We start from the raw sequence: 16,174 nt of genomic DNA, 5'->3' as shown, positions 1-16,174 counted from the left end.
CTCTTTTGTTCTATTGTGCATAAAAATTATTGAATGGGACTCCAGGCCAGAGTGTCTGCTCAGTTTTAAACATTCTGACATGTTTAGAAATCTGCATTGCCTTCTTTATGTTCAGCTACTTATGTAATAATGCCCCCCTTGTGCCCAAACTGCCCAACTTTCATTCCTCATTGAATGAGGGTCTCACACTGGATCAAAGCTGTTATTTTTCAGCTTTTATTGGACCATCTACTTGCTCCCATCTTTTGAACAGCAGGTATCATTGCTGTGCTGACAGTTTCATTACTCGTATTGTATCTGGTTTAGGAGGATGCTATAATTTAGTAATCAGTGGAAATTTGCAGAGATATTTTAAAAGGGAATTTTAGTATATATTTTAGTATATATGAAAACCACCACCCCATAAATATCAGTGTTCCTTCAATGAAAATAAAGAAGCAGTGTTCATGATTGATCAATACATTTATTAAACTTGCTCTTTTAAGTGCAGCTTGAACACATGACAATGCACCATACAGACACAAATTACAACAGAAACAAAGCAACAGACCAGGCTGTAACCTACGATTATTAAACTACTACAAGAAAAGCTACAGCCCTTAATCATTCGTTAACAATCAGAAGCAGAAGTGTTTCATTTGTTTTTTTTCCTAGTGGCTATTTAATTTAAACACTACAATCTGCACTTGACACAGGCCATTTCTGTGATGGAGTCAGAGTGACATGTGTAACTTTGCAGTAGAAAGTGCTTTTGGAGTTCCACTGGTCGGCTGTCAGGGTGACGGTGCTGCTCAAGCTGAAGGTTCCATCCGTTTCCAGTAAGGTGTCACTTGTCTTGACATCACTAGAGATCAGGCTGTCACCGTTGAACCATTCCACCTTTACATCTTCCGGGTAGAACTTGTTTACCAGACATGCCAGAGTGGCCTTCTTGTTGCCCTCAAGTTCATCCTTAGAGGGAGGAAACACGGATACTGTAGGCTTCACATTATTTTTCACTGCCAAAAAAAAAAAAAAAGGTTAGGTTGCAAGGAAGAAAGGGACAATGCAGGCTTACTCACTGGTCACCTGACTGAGATCATAAAGGCAAGGTAGTCAGAACTGATGTTTTTATTTTATATAAAGGAAGATGGCTGCCGTTTTAGAGGTACCTACTGAATCATAAATACATTCACAAGTACTTTGTTTTACTGCTTAGTTTTGGTGGTCCAAGACATTACATTTTCTACATATAAATGCTAAATATTCATAAAACATATAGATTCTAAAAAAAATGCCCTCGGTTCAATTTATTCTTATATTCCTGTAATAGAAAACAACAACAGTCAAATGCAAAACCAAGCAGAATATCTGTTCAGTCATGGAGATTCCACAAGCACACTCTTACAAATACGGTTCTATAACGGCACTTAGTGGTTCTTTACTGGGTTGTGTGGTTCCTTGTAGTTCTTTTGCCTCACACAGCACCGTTTCATTCTGGGGAGGGTTCTTTGATGGTGTTTGGTGTTGTGAAAAAACTTCCTCATATGTTAAAAAAAAGCAAAATCTTTAATGTATGGTAGGCTGCCTAGCAGGACACTAACAGATTAAGAAAACCTGAACTTAGTCTGTGTTACGGTATGCAGCGAGAGTCCTTTTCAAATCAAGAGCCCATAGTGTTTCACAAATTTGTTATCTATATATGATTGTTCATGGAGCCTGTTAAAGATCTAAATAAATAAAAGTTCTTTATGGAATTTCACATTGATGGGTCTTTTAGATACCAAAATTGGTTGCACTATGGCATCATTCTGAAGAAAGACTCTGGCACCTTGATTTGTAAGAGTGCAGAGTTAAAGTTAATAATCACTTTGAGGTGGCTTGTCACAAAGACCAAATATGCCCTAGTCAATTTTGTTTTAAGTATTATTTATATGTTGGTGCCAAAATGACTCCATACAAGTTGGAATATTCATAAAATGATTTCACTCCACTAGTGCACTATTTTTTTTTTTTAAATACCCGTTTTTTACTCGTTCATAATGTCTAGAGGGCTTCAAACATCTTGAAACTTGGAGGATATCAGGAAGGAAGGCAAACCACATATTAGCACTTTGAAAGTGATAGTAGGTCATTTTGAACAATGGCATTATTAACATGTAATTTATAGTCCATCCAGCCATTAACATGCTACCCTGCTTATTCTTGGGAAGAGCCTCTAATTATTAATCTAATCAGTCTTCCTTTTATATAGTGCCCATCACAATACATTACCTCAAGAATTGAATAAAGAAAAACATTTAGTTCTAATGGTGGCTGCTGAAACAACTGCAGTAGTAAACATCTATAACAGTAAGTGTGCAAAATGAATCCATGAAACACAATGATGACTCCGAAGTGCCTATATGTGAACTACCATGACAATAAATAATATGTATATCACATTTTCACTGCATTATGTGTCTTTGTCATGAAAAATACATGCAGGCAATGCTTTTAATCGATGCTAATGTCTTCTTTGTGATAGTATGTTAATCCATAATTTAAACAGTTAATCCGTTTAAAGTTAATTCATTATTTCAAGTTTAAACAATAATTTAACTATGTCCCAAAACTTCTCAGGGTAACATTACACTTTGAAACGCGTTCAATTCAATTCAGTTCTCCTGGAATGGAACATCGTGAAGTGCAAGGCAAGACACAGCCCTGGGGAGCCCGTCCACCATAAGGTCCGCTGACTCGCACGGCCGGCCACTTTAGGAAGGCGAATACATCGACTGTCACTCGCAAGTCTTGAAGATGTAGCAGGAGCACAGGAATACCGAGTGGTACAGAAGTGTGCTCAGTCCTATTTTGCTGTCAGTTTATACCCTGAAATAGCGGATTTATTATTTTCAGTAAGCGTTCACGCGCTTACATCTTTATTCATGTTTATTGTGTACGACGTGTAAAAAAATGTCCCACCTCAATCGAGAGAACTTTTAAAATACCATTTAACAGATACAGTATAGTACGTAGATTACGTATTGTATTGCTTTCACAGAAGTCCTGCACTTTTAAAGCGAATGCAGCAGGAATCAGTAACAACTTTGATTAAAAACAAAATGCGATAAGAACCTGGAATAGTCTCCGCATTTGGAAGCAACAGTCTATTTTTTTCCATACCAAATGAATAATCAATTAGAAAGTTTAAAACTGTCCTTACAAGACAGTGCGATACCTTCCAATTCACTGCTGTCCTTAGCAGTGTTGGTTATTAACGTGTAATCGATTGCAGACAAATTATTTGCCACGACCCTGTTGTGTACTTTAACATACTGTCAGAACTGGGTGACTATTTGTTATGTGAATGTACGAGCATATAAACTCGTGTTCCGTCCACAGCTATTTTTAATGAATACACAGCGCTTTAAAGGAAATTTTTCAAATTGGTGGTGAAAGTATTGTCTAAGCATACTGTTGCATTCGTTTGGTAATTAATACTGAAAACAAAATGTCTGAGTTAATTTTATATATATATATATATATATATATATATATATATATATATATATATATATATATATATATATATATATAAATATATAGGTATAGTAGATAGTGCCGTCTTTGAAAACTGTTTAGGCAATATATTGTTAAATCACATCACGCCTATGAAGTAATTAAGTCAGTTAGTAAATGGATGTACGGATGAATATGTATAATAATATTAATAATGATAATAATAAACATAATTTATCAGCAGGCAAAAGATGTTAAAAGTGTTCCCACTGTTTTCTCCGATACAATTCTTCCCCTGACCACACTGGCTGCGCAGCTCAGTCCCAATAAGCCGAGAGCGCCCAAGGAGCGGAGTGGCAAAGTTCGGTGCGCACTATAGGCAACCACACAGACAGCATAACCGCTAATTGACATTAGTAACAATAAGTAATCCAAATTTTACGCTAAATACTCTTTAGAGGTATCCCGTGATTCATCTTTCTTTTTATTGAATTATATTTCCTCTTCAGGTGGAATGTATTGTCAGCGCACTCCTAAACAAAGAGATTGTAAATAACAGCAAGGTACAGCACGACTTTCCCCTAATCATTTTAAACAGTGCGATTATATTCTAACCCAACGACAAATATGACTTCATTGATATTAATAACAAGACGGGTAATTTCGAACATTTATAATAATACTGATAATTTTACATTAGCCTAATGTATTAGTGATTAGTGATTAAGCACTGCATTGTAAGCTTTAGACGGTCGTCAGTTTGGCTCCGTCTTTAAACAGAACATCTTCAAACCCAGAATCTTGGTAAAAGTGGGAACAACCCTCCAAGACCTCATCTTTAGTCTGACTGGTCACTGCAAACTTCCACAGCTATCAGTGAATTGTGTGCGGGTCTGGAGCGAGCACGTGTTGAGCCCCATTAGCGTTTCTTTCGGGAAAGCCAGTCGAAAAAACGACACTCTGTCTGTCCGGCTAACTAGTCAGATAACGTGTGATAAAATCTGCACAATGCTGAAAACGGTGTACTGAGTTAAAGTTGACTTATAGCAAAGTTTCCAGTGTGTCCACAGCCGTATCACGACTTGTTACATGTTATAGCAATTAAAGTATAGAAAGCCGAGGAGATATGAACTAAATAATTGCAATGTAATATTCTGTATGCTTTACTGTGTACACACAGAAGCAGTCGCACCAATAAAGAACACTTTGACTGAACAGAAAACTATAAAGTCGAAGTTGTTAAAAAATTAAATATAGCACATGCTATCATAAATTGTTTAAAAATAAAGAGAACGTGAAATTAAAATGGTAGAGATATTTTGTACTGTACTTACATCCCACGGTTAGTTTGGTCCCACCGCCGAAAGTGGCTCACAGTGGTTCAGCTCATTATGCTGCCCAAGCAAAAAGCGGCCCTTTCGACATAAAAAATCTAATCATAATAAATGGCCGGTGCCATGCAGGTTATGCTTCAATCTACCACTTTCTTTAAGAATGCAATGCGAAAGACTTAATACCTAAACAACACCATTACATATCTTAAAAACCGACATGATATAGCTGAGTATGTCCAAGATGTAAAAATGAGTACAGATTTAAAATGACTGCTGTCAACTGGGATCCACCACCAAACGTGACCCACTGTGAGACCTAAGCAAAATCCTGCACCTCCAGCAAAGGGTTGCTAGTCCCTTTTTTGAATTGTGTGATTGCAAAAATACCTCACAATTTAATTGTGGATTTAACTGTAATTAAAAGTTCAACTATTAAACACCAAAACCTTAAGTGATTATTAACTGTGAATCTGTTTCTGTTTAAAGCGCTGTCTATGTTGTAAACTGGTGTATAGTATAGTATTTGATTAATTTACTAGTTTCTACAAGCATGTCCAAAAATTTAAATATAAATATAATCATTGAAGAGATACAATAATTTATTATTCTCATCACTTTTATACTTTTTTTGTCTGGAACATATAAAGGATGAAGATGTGAAAAAGTTCACTACATGCAAGAATGCTGCCACACTTTGTGATACTAGAATAGAACTTAAAAAGAAAAAGGTTTTACATTAAAACGTTATGAGAACATTTGCTAGAGAAGTAATTTAAGAGATCAATGTTTATGTTTGCATGTTTGATTAAATGTATTATTTGTAATCTTTAGATGGTAATACTGTAAAAAAAAAGCAACAAAGATAGGTAACAGTAGAATATTCTACTTACAGCCCACAGTCAACTTGGTTCCACCACCGAACGTCCACCACAGTAGGGAATTGTTTGAGAGCTCTCGTTCAAAAAGCGTTCTACCTCAAGTACTAGTGGCAGGTTGCATTAAGGTTATTATGTTTTTAATGTTTAGTAAAAAAATATATCCCTACAAGCTCACTGACTATGAAACACCATTCGAAATTCTGAAATAAAAAGTCTACTATTATTGCAGTAAATGGCAAAACCAAAAGAGCCATTTGTTAGCTTGGTGTCTTCTAACTCCAGAATCAGCTTACTACAAAAAAAATATAACTGATTATACTCAGTAAGTAGAAGAAAGTACAAATTAAAACAAAATCAGATGCCAGTGGAATCAGTTAAAAAGAAATGGTGTTACTGACAGTCTACTGTCAGTAAATGTGGTATAAAGTATTAAAAGGTTACAAAAATCAGTCCCATTAAATGAATAGCATAGAATAATTTACTTACAGCCCACAGTCAACTTGGTTCCACCACCGAACGTCCACCACAGTGATGGATTGTTTCGGAGCTCTCATACAAAAACATGGCAGCACTGCACGGGCACCAGGCTGCATTTGGTTTCGCTTAATTTTACACTTTTGCACAAAATATAATTCTATAGACTCAGTGATCAAGAAATAAAAAGACTAAAATTCTCATTTAAAGAGTAAATGAAAAAGTTAACGTGGTTAACGTGTATCATAAAAAAAGCAGCTTATTACAAAAGATATAACCAATTATATTTGGTTAGTAAGAAAAAAAGCTATTAAAACCATTCAACATAAAAACAAAAAAAAACCAGAAGTACCATACCAATTAATTCAATTTAAATGGTGCTACTTACAGCCCACAGTCAACTTGGTTCCACCGCCGAAAGTGTACCACAGTGTTTAAACTTGGGCTGCTGCCCGTACAAAAACCTTTTCGTTTTCCTCAAAGTAGAAGTTACTCTACTTATTTTTATCATCAATTTTTATTACCACATCAGTTCTTAAATATTCTACCTAAATCATTTAAATGAACAATTGGCATTTCTGTGCAACTGCAGAATTTATTTTACTGATTTTCTATCTGTTGTGTTAGCTGCTTATTTATTTTTGTGAAGTCTGAACATTTTAAAAATGTAAACAGGTGCCAAATCATAAAGTAGACTGTTTAGTATTTTTTAAACATATGTAATGTCAAGTGCAGCCAATTGTTATTGTGAGCTGTAACAAGTGACTAGATGAAAACAGTATTCAAACCGTGTTCACATTTTAGACTGAAAAGTACCGTGAAGCTTAATTACTGAGCAAGCAAGAAAAATATATTAATGCAGTAAACTTAATTTCTTTTTTTACTTACAGCCCACAGTCAGTTTGGTTCCACCACCGAACGTCCACCACAGTGCTATACTGTCCTAAAGCACTCATACAAAAACCTGCTGGCACTGAGGGGCTGCACTAGCAGCTGAATCCATTCAGGCTATATTTCTAATTTTCACCAAAAAATGTAATCCTGAAAACTCACTGACTGTGAAGCACCATTTAAAAACACTGAAATAAAAACTCTATTTTCAGTGCAATAAAAACATAGTTCTTCTAAATCCAAAATCAGGTTCTTACAAAAAAAAAAAACTGTAACTGATTATGTTACATATGTATAAATAAATGATTTAGAGCCTGTAAAGTACACATTAAAGCAAAATAAATATCACGTAAATGAATTAACGAAAAACTGTGCTGCTTACAGTCCACTGTCATTGACGTTGGTATAAAATCTTAAAAGATTACAACCTTTCCATGAAATTAATAGTGTAGAATATTTTACTTACAGCCCACGTTCAGCTTGGTCCCACCACCGAACGTCCACCACAGCGGTGAATTGTTTTTGAGTCTTTGTACAAAAAATGTATCTATCTCGAGAGCAGCAGGACTGCACTAGCAGCTGGCTGCATTCAGTTTTGCTTATTTCCTCACTTTTAGTAAAAATGCAATTCTATAGACTTGGTGACCAAGAAAAAAAACACTAAAATCTAAAGTATAAAATTCATTGGGTAAATGAAAAAAATAAATAAGAAGACAGGTTCCTTTTAAAGCTGGTGGATCATCAAAACCAGCTTATTACAAAAGATATAACTGAATATGATTAGTAAGTAGAAAAAAAAAGTTATCAAAGTCATTTAAAATAAGAATGAAAAGCAAGACAGCACCTTATAAATAATTTCAAGAAAGATGATGCTACTTACAGCCCACTGTCAACTTGGTTCCACCGCCGAAAGTGACCCACAGTGTTTAAACTCAGGCTGCTGCCCGTACAAAAACCTTCCAGTGTTCGACTAACCAGAAGTTACTGCACCACCATATGTTACCGTCACGTCCATTCTTAAAATATCCTCCCTAAATTGCTTCCATTTAAATGGAAACTAGAAAATTCTAAATCTATAAACTTACTTACACATTTTTTCACCCTGTGTTAGCTTCTCATTTATATTTTCTTAAATCTGAATCTTTACAACTTAAAAATGTGAACAGATACTAAATCCTACAGTAGACTAGGTAATCATTTTTAAACACAGCTAATGTACAGTGCAGCCACTTTATTAGTGATCTGCGACAAGAGAGCAGATTATAACAAAATTCAAAACTACAGTTTGCAGTGATTGCAATTTAAATTGAAAAGGTTGAATGCTATTAAGTTTTAAGACTAATGTGCTAGAATTAAATTCTTGGTTACTTACAGCCCACTGTCAGTTTCGTCCCACCACCAAACGTTCGCCACAGTGATTAGCTACCATAGAGTGCCTGTACAAAAACCTACCCATGGAGTGCACACATATGAGGAGCCCCTGGGGTGACTTCTCATATGATATCAAAATGAGATTTGTAGTGTGTTCCTGCCGAATACGTAAAGGAATGAAGTTGGTTTCCCAATCCGTGTATGTTGTGTTTACTAAGAGGTTCTATATGAATGCGTATAAATAAGTGCTATCCCAATTAACAATATAATTACATTGCCAATTAAATTTCTACTTAAAGCCCACCAAAAGTGAGCCACGTACGAGCCTGCTGGAATGCATCTGACAAAGCCCAACATGTTTTTAAGATTAAAATTTCATAGTGAATTTTAAATGTCTGACATCCACAGATTGAAATGAATTGGATGGACGTCAGTACTTTTGATTAATAACCAGAGCGATAAATGCCTACATTTTAGCATTTCTATTTCTGTTTAAAATAGCATATTGTTAGAGTAATCGGTAGGTTAAAGTTTTCAATATATTTAGTCTTGCACTAGCATAAATATATGACGCATAAACCTCACATATTTTCAAATGCTTGTCTGGGGTATGTTTAAAAATACAAAGACACAAACATATATGAAAAATTAAAACATATTTGGCACCAATTATGAGGTTAGTCATGAAATTAAAACATATGTTTTCAAGAAGAAGGCTTTACATAAAAAAAAATCCTGAAAATTTTGAGATGCATTTGGTAGTAGTTGCAACCGATGATCATTCAAAAGGGGCTTATTTTTAATTTATTTATATTATAGTTAAAATGTGGAAGATTGCACTCTTCATGACATCTGATATAAAATCTTCAAAGATCACAAAATTCCCATAAAATAAATAATATAGAATAATTTACTTACAGCCCACGGTCAGCTTGGTTCCACCACCGAACGTCCACCACAGTGATGGATTGTTTCAGAGCACTCATACAAAAAACTGCCAGCCTCAAGCACAGGGCACTGCCCCAGCACCTGGCACCATTCAGTTATGCCTATTTTTCAGTTTTAGCAAAAATAAAATTCTGCACACCCAGTAAACCGATAAAAACACTCGCATATCTGAAAATCTGAATCATGCAACAATTGAAAAACATACAGAAATAACAAAACTGGTTGATCACCCAAATCAGCTTTTTACAAATATACGACTGATTATGTCTGCTAAGTAGAAAAAAGTTAGTAAAGTCATTTAAAATAAAAATGAATAGAAAGAAAGTACCATACCAGTTAATTAAAGGAAAAATTTTCTACTTACAGCCCACTGTCAACTTGGTTCCACCGCCGAAAGTGAACCACAGTGTTTAAACTCAGGCTGCTGCCCGTACAAAAACCTTCCAGTGTTTGACTAACAGAAGTTACTGCACCACCATATGTTACCGTCACGTTCATTCTTAAAATATTCTCCCTAAATTGCTTCCATTTAAATCTAGTATTTCTTTGCAACTAGAAAATTCTAAGTCTATAAACTTACTTACACATTTTTTGACCCTGTGTTAGCTTCTCATTTATATTTTCTTAAATCTGAATCTTTACAACTTAAAAATGTGAACAGATACTAAATCCTACAGTAGACTAGGTAATCATTTTTAAACACAGCTAATGTACAGTGCAGCCAATTTATTAGTGATCTGCGACAAGAGAGCAGATTATAACAAAATTCAAAACTACAGTTTGCAGTGATTATAATTTAAATTGAAAAGGTTGAATGGTATGAAGTTTAATTATTCAACAAACAAGCAAAAAAGACTAATGTGCTAGAATTAAATTCTTATTTACTTACAGCCCACTGTCAGTTTCGTCCCACCACCAAATGTTCACCACAGTGATTAACTACCATGGAAATAAGTGCTATCCCAATTAACAATATAATTACATTGCCAATTAAATTTCTACTTAAAGCCCACCAAAAGTGAGCCACTGCGATTGCATTTACCGTGCTGCCCACGTATGAGCCTGCTGGAATGCGTCCGACAAAGCCCAACACGTTTTTAAGATTAAAATTTCATAGTGAATTTTAAATGTCTGACATCCACAGATTGAAATGAATTGGATGGACGTCAGTACTTTTGATTAATAGCCAGAGCGATAAATGCCTACATTTTAGCATTTCTATTTCTGTTTAAAATAGCATATTGTTAGAGTAATCGGCAGGTTAAAGTTTTCAATATATTTAGTCTTGCACTAGCATAAATATATGACGCATAAACCTCACATATTTTCAAATGCTTGTCTGGGGTATGTTTAAAAATACAAAGACACAAACATATATGAAAAATTAAAACATATTTGGCACATATTATGAGGTTAGTCATGAAATTAAAACATATGTTTTCAAGAAGAAGGCTTTACATAAAAAAAAATCCTGAAAATTTTGAGATGCATTTGATAGTAGTTGCAACCGATGATCATTCAAAAGTAAATAAAATGATGATGAAGAATAGGGCTTATTTTTCATTTATTTACATTATAGTTAAATTGTGAAAGATTGCACTCTTCATGACATCTGATATAAAATCTTCAAAGATCACAAAAGTCCCATAAAATAAATAATATAGAATAATTTACTTACAGCCCACGGTCAGCTTGGTTCCACCACCGAACGTCCACCACAGTGATGAATTGTTTCAGAGCACTCATACAAAAAACTGCCAGCCTCAAACACAGGGGCACTGCCCCAGCACCTGGCATCATTCAGTTATACTTATTTATCAGTTTTAGCAAAAATAAAATTCTGTACACCCAGTAAACCGATAAAAACACTCGCATATCTGAAAATCTGAATTGTGCAACTATTGAAAAACATACAGAAATAACAAAACTGGTTGATCACCCAAGTCGGCTTTTTAGAAATATACAACTGATTATGTCTGCTAAGTAGAAAAAAGTTAGTAAAGTCATTTAAAATAAAAATGAAAAGAAAGAAAGTACCGTACCAATTAATTAAAGGAAAAATGTTCTACTTACAGCCCACTGTCAACTTGGTTCCACCACCGAACGTCCACCACAGTGATGGATTGTTTCAGAGCTCTCGTACAAAAACCTGCCTGCCTCAAACACAGCAGCACTGCCCCGGCATTTGGCTGCACTCAGTTGTGCTTATTTCTCACGTTTAGCAAAAATGAAATTCTGTACACCCAGTAACCCAATAAAAACTCTAGCATATCTGAAAATCTGAATCATGCAACAATTGAAAAACATACAGAAATAATAAAACTGGTTCATCATCCAAATCAGCTTTTCGTAAAACATGTAACTGATTATGTCTGCTAAGTAGAAAAAAGTTAGTGAAGTCATTTAAAATAAAAATGAAAAGAAAGAAAATACCGTACCAATTAATTAAAGGAAAAACATTCTACTTACAGCCCACTGTCAACTTGGTTCCACCGCCGAAAGTGTACCACAGTGTGTAAACTCAGGCGATCGCCCATACAAAAACCTTCTGCTTTTCTGTTAATGAGAAGTTAATGTGTTTGTTGTATCGTCAGATTGGTAGCTTCAAGTCTCTTTCTCATAATACCCTCACCAAATCATTTAATTATCAATTTAACTTTTCTGTATGATTAATGAATTATCTACTAATTGTCTTTATCTGCTGCATATTTATTATTAAAGTCCGTACCTTTCAACAATTTAAGTCTATAAGCAGATACTGATTAACAAAGGCAATTCACAGAGGTAGTTTGAACAATCAAGAAAAAAAGTTAATGTAAAATGTAAATATATATTTGGAACAGTTTTCTTTTAACTTACAGCTTACTATTAGGTTAGCCTGTAACAATGATTAGCTGCTGCTAGTATTCTACAGAAGAAACTCCCCATGGAAGAAATGCCTACTCGTAGGTTAACCCACATCCAAAATGTATAAGCATTACGAAGAATGAATTAAGAGTGTCCAAAGTAAAGTAAGATGAGTAATATATAAATGCAGAACACTGGATGCAAACATTGGGTTTTTAATAAACTTTGGCAATTAAACTATTATTTATGATTGCAATGATGTACCCAAGCATGTTACACTGATGGTGAATAAAAAGTAACTCTGCCATATAGATAGACAGATGGATAGATGGATGTTTTTCAAAAGAATTACTGTATATTGTAACCAGGGCCGTCTTAACAGCATTATAGGCCCCCAGGCAAAGCAGTGCACTGGGGCCCCTACTTACACAACCACTCACAGGAATAAAAATGTAAATGGTCGATAAAATTTAACATATACTGTATTTATTGTATTGGTACTTCCAATAAAATCAGTGTTTAAACATTAACAAAAATACACTGTACAGCAAATATTAATTAACACAAACATTTGAACAACGTAATATGAGCCTTGAAAAACACAAAGATTTAACATATAAATGATGCTCAATTGGTAAACCATACAGACGGAGAGGGCACAGTATGTTCAACACAAACATTTGCAAAATTTCTTTGCAGAGAATTGAGTTGAAGTGACGTTAACATATACGGTTTACGTTATTTAGTGTGTGAGATCCGTACACATACATGAGGTTGCAGAGGTGACTGTGATACTAAATCAGAGGCGAATGCCAATGTCCACTTGTAACACAATAACAAATATTTATAGTTTTGTATAGTATAGTATTTATTTATTGACAGCAAGTCACAACATGGGCGGCATAGTGGCGCAGTGGGTAGCACTGCTGCCTCACAGTTAGGAGACCCGGGTTTGCTTCCCGGGTCCTCCCTGCGTGGAGTTTGCATGTTCTCCCCATGTCTGCATGGGTTTAGGTTAGGTGCATTGGCAATGAGTTTGTTTCCTGCCTTGTGCCCTGTGTTGGCTGAGATTGGCTCCAGCAGACCTTTGTGACCCTGTAGTTAGGATATAGCGGGTTGGATAATGGATGGATGGATAGAAGTCACAACATACATAGATTAGCATGGGTTCCCTATGCTCATGGGGCCCCCAGGCCACTGCCCAGCATGCCCATGCATTAAGACGAACCCTGATTATAACGTCTACGCATAAAAAATAAAAAAATAAAAAATAAAACAAAGCATCAAAGATAACTATCAATGACAGCAACATAATACAAATAATGGATATAGTCCAAACATTTGAGTAACAAATTAATTCTTGAGCCCATGCTCAATTCCTCATCATTAACAGAACACAAAACTTTGCCTACAAGCCCAGATGCTTTTAAATGTACTGATATCATTGATGAGTTTATAATATGCAAATTTCACTTTCAAGCCATTTTTAATTAGAGCTTTAAAAAATTAATACAATTTTTAGATTGCTAAAAAAGTGTTTTTATCTTTGTTCCTTCTAGTTTTTGAAATTGATGGATGGATGAATGGATAGCATAGGTGGCACTGCTGCTTTGCAGTAAGGAGCTGTGGGTTTGATTTGCGGGTCCTCCATGAATGGAGAGCACTTTGAGTAGTGTGAAAAGCTCTATATAAATGTAAAGAATTATTATTTATTATTATAGATAGAAATGATAGGCACTATATGAATAGATAGATAGATAGAACTGTAATGCACTATATGACTATATGATAGATAGATAGATAGATAGATAGCACTGTAAGGCACTATAATAGATAGATAGATAGATAGATAGATAGATAGATAGATAGATAGATAGATAGATAGATAGATAGATAGATAGATAGATAGATAGATCTGTAAGGCACTATATGATAGATAGATAGATAGCACTGTAAGGCACTATATGATAGATAGATAGATAGATAGATAGATAGATAGATAGATAGATAGATAGATAGATTGCTATTTCCAGTCTATATTTAGGTTAGTTCCTCCATTTCCAATTGACGCACAGCCTGCAATCTGACTCAGCCCATCTTTCAGTGGTCTCTATTAATGGCTTCCTTTACAGCTAACAAAGAGCCTTTTGTTACCTTGAGTGATTTGACCTTGTTACTTTTAAGCTATGTATATTAAATGCAGTAGCCAAAGATATTATTATCTGATCATCAAGTCAGCACTTATAATAAAAAATATAAAGCATACACAGATGCAAGACTGAAAATACTTTCTTTGTATATTTTTTATATATTTTAATCTAATTCATATTTTTTATCTCACTTATTCCAGAAGCGAGTTTTGGGGAATCAAAATTCTACATCCCCAAACGAACCTGCTTTATCCATTGCACCATTTTGTGACAGCCAGAGACCTGCCACTCTGCATCCAGCACAAATCAAGAACCAATCCTGAATAGCTGGACTACTGTAAAATGCATTACTATGTAAATAAACACCACAGTAAAGTGTTTAGTCATCAAAAATAAATTGCACATTTAATATACAAAGCCCAGTCCATTTCATTGACTCCACATAGCTGATTATTCTTCCAGAGAATGTTTTTTACATCAAACCTATGCTGCATTTAAATCCCTGCTCTTGGGCACAGCAGTATTCTTGTGAGTCTGTCAAATTTGCAATGTCATTACAGATAACTAAGTACTACAAACTATTCATTTAAATTCAGCTTTACCTTCTATACTGTTTATACTTCATGTATTACTTCTTGTTCTTTGCATACTGGAACACGATAATTTAGTGCGTAATTCTGTTCAAAGCATCCATCACAAAATTTATCATTGCAAATTGAAAGTATCGTATGATTAAATAAGAAGAAAATACAAAAATACAAAACTTTTTGTGAGCTAAACTCACCTTATTTGTTCTCATCTACTTTTACATCTTTATGAAGAGTAACATTGTAGTCGAATGCTGGTTCCAGTGCACTCCGCTTCAGCTCTCTAGTGCTGGATTAACCTCCAGGTTTGCTTTTTGATGTAAACTGCTGAAAGGCTTGCAATGATATTTATCCTCTTTCCATTGTGCATGCAAAGAAGGCCATGTCACTGTGTCATGTAAAGTATACACTGTATCCAGTCACAGCTTTTACACAAGTGTCAAATCTTCCCACTTTCAAAATAAATCTTCATATCTTCACACCAATGTTCCACTCTTAGACAGCCATTAGTACATTATAATAACCAGAACGCATATGTTCAGTTGCAGAACTGAGAAGGTGTAAGTTTTTGGCACACATGTTGTTCCTCATTTTAAACTGTGTGCTTCTCTGTCAACTTCTTAAATACATACATTGCATGACATACATCAGCATGAATATTAATTTGTTAAACACGTGTGCAGAAATTCAAATTATAGTTCCTTCTTTCTGGCGAGTCTGACACTTTGTTTCAGTTGTATGCACAGTACCTTCCAGCCTTTTGTTAACAGTCTCATGGAGAGAAATTGTTGAGCTCCATGTGTTATATGCTTTTCATATTTTTGCTTTTTGTAAAGTTCTTCCATCTGAGAGCCTGTCTGGTGATGCTCGTTTGCGGTTTACGTAGGGTGTGCCCTATCCATCCCCATCTTCTCTTCCAGATTTCTACTTCTACTGAAGGTTGGCAGGTCCTTCCCCAGGTTGGTGTTACTGATGGTGTCTGGCCAGTGAATATGGAGGATCTTTCTGAGACAGGTGTTGATGAATGTCTGGATTCTTGGTGGAGGGCATAAGTAAGTAAGTAAGTAAAGTTCTTAATCAATTTATCAATCATTTATTCTGACTTTATTTATTGGCGGTGTTGCTCACTCCCATACCTGTTCATTCATAATTAATCATTATCCATCATAAAAGGTACCATTCATGTGTATTGGTACATTTTGTATCTCCTTATG

The 16,174-nt window shown here is 35.0% G+C and overlaps 1 protein-coding gene across 2 annotated transcripts in view; it reads right to left on the bottom strand.

Moving 5' to 3' along the window:
- Window positions 1-443: 443 nt before the first annotated feature.
- LOC120528011 (immunoglobulin kappa light chain-like) overlaps window positions 444-16,174 on the bottom strand; it is a 127,225-nt gene continuing 111,494 nt past the window's right edge. Inside the window, exons 3-4 of one of the 2 annotated variants that reach the window (XM_039751982.1) lie at window positions 11,846-11,883; window positions 444-998 (exon numbers count right to left, since the gene is read on the bottom strand). In XM_039751982.1, the coding sequence (XP_039607916.1) occupies window positions 667-998; window positions 11,846-11,883 (370 nt within the window). In that variant the 3' untranslated portion in view covers window positions 444-666. Of the gene's footprint in view, window positions 999-7,937; window positions 8,421-11,845; window positions 11,884-16,174 lie in introns of those variants that run through there. The other variant, XR_005633451.1, reaches the window with a different exon arrangement.

Source organism: Polypterus senegalus, chromosome 4 (genome assembly GCF_016835505.1).
Source record: "Polypterus senegalus isolate Bchr_013 chromosome 4, ASM1683550v1, whole genome shotgun sequence".
Classification (NCBI taxonomy): domain Eukaryota; kingdom Metazoa; phylum Chordata; class Cladistia; order Polypteriformes; family Polypteridae; genus Polypterus; species Polypterus senegalus.
The sequence above is the reverse complement of the archived record's forward strand: the minus strand, read 5'-3'. Positions and strand labels throughout refer to the sequence as shown.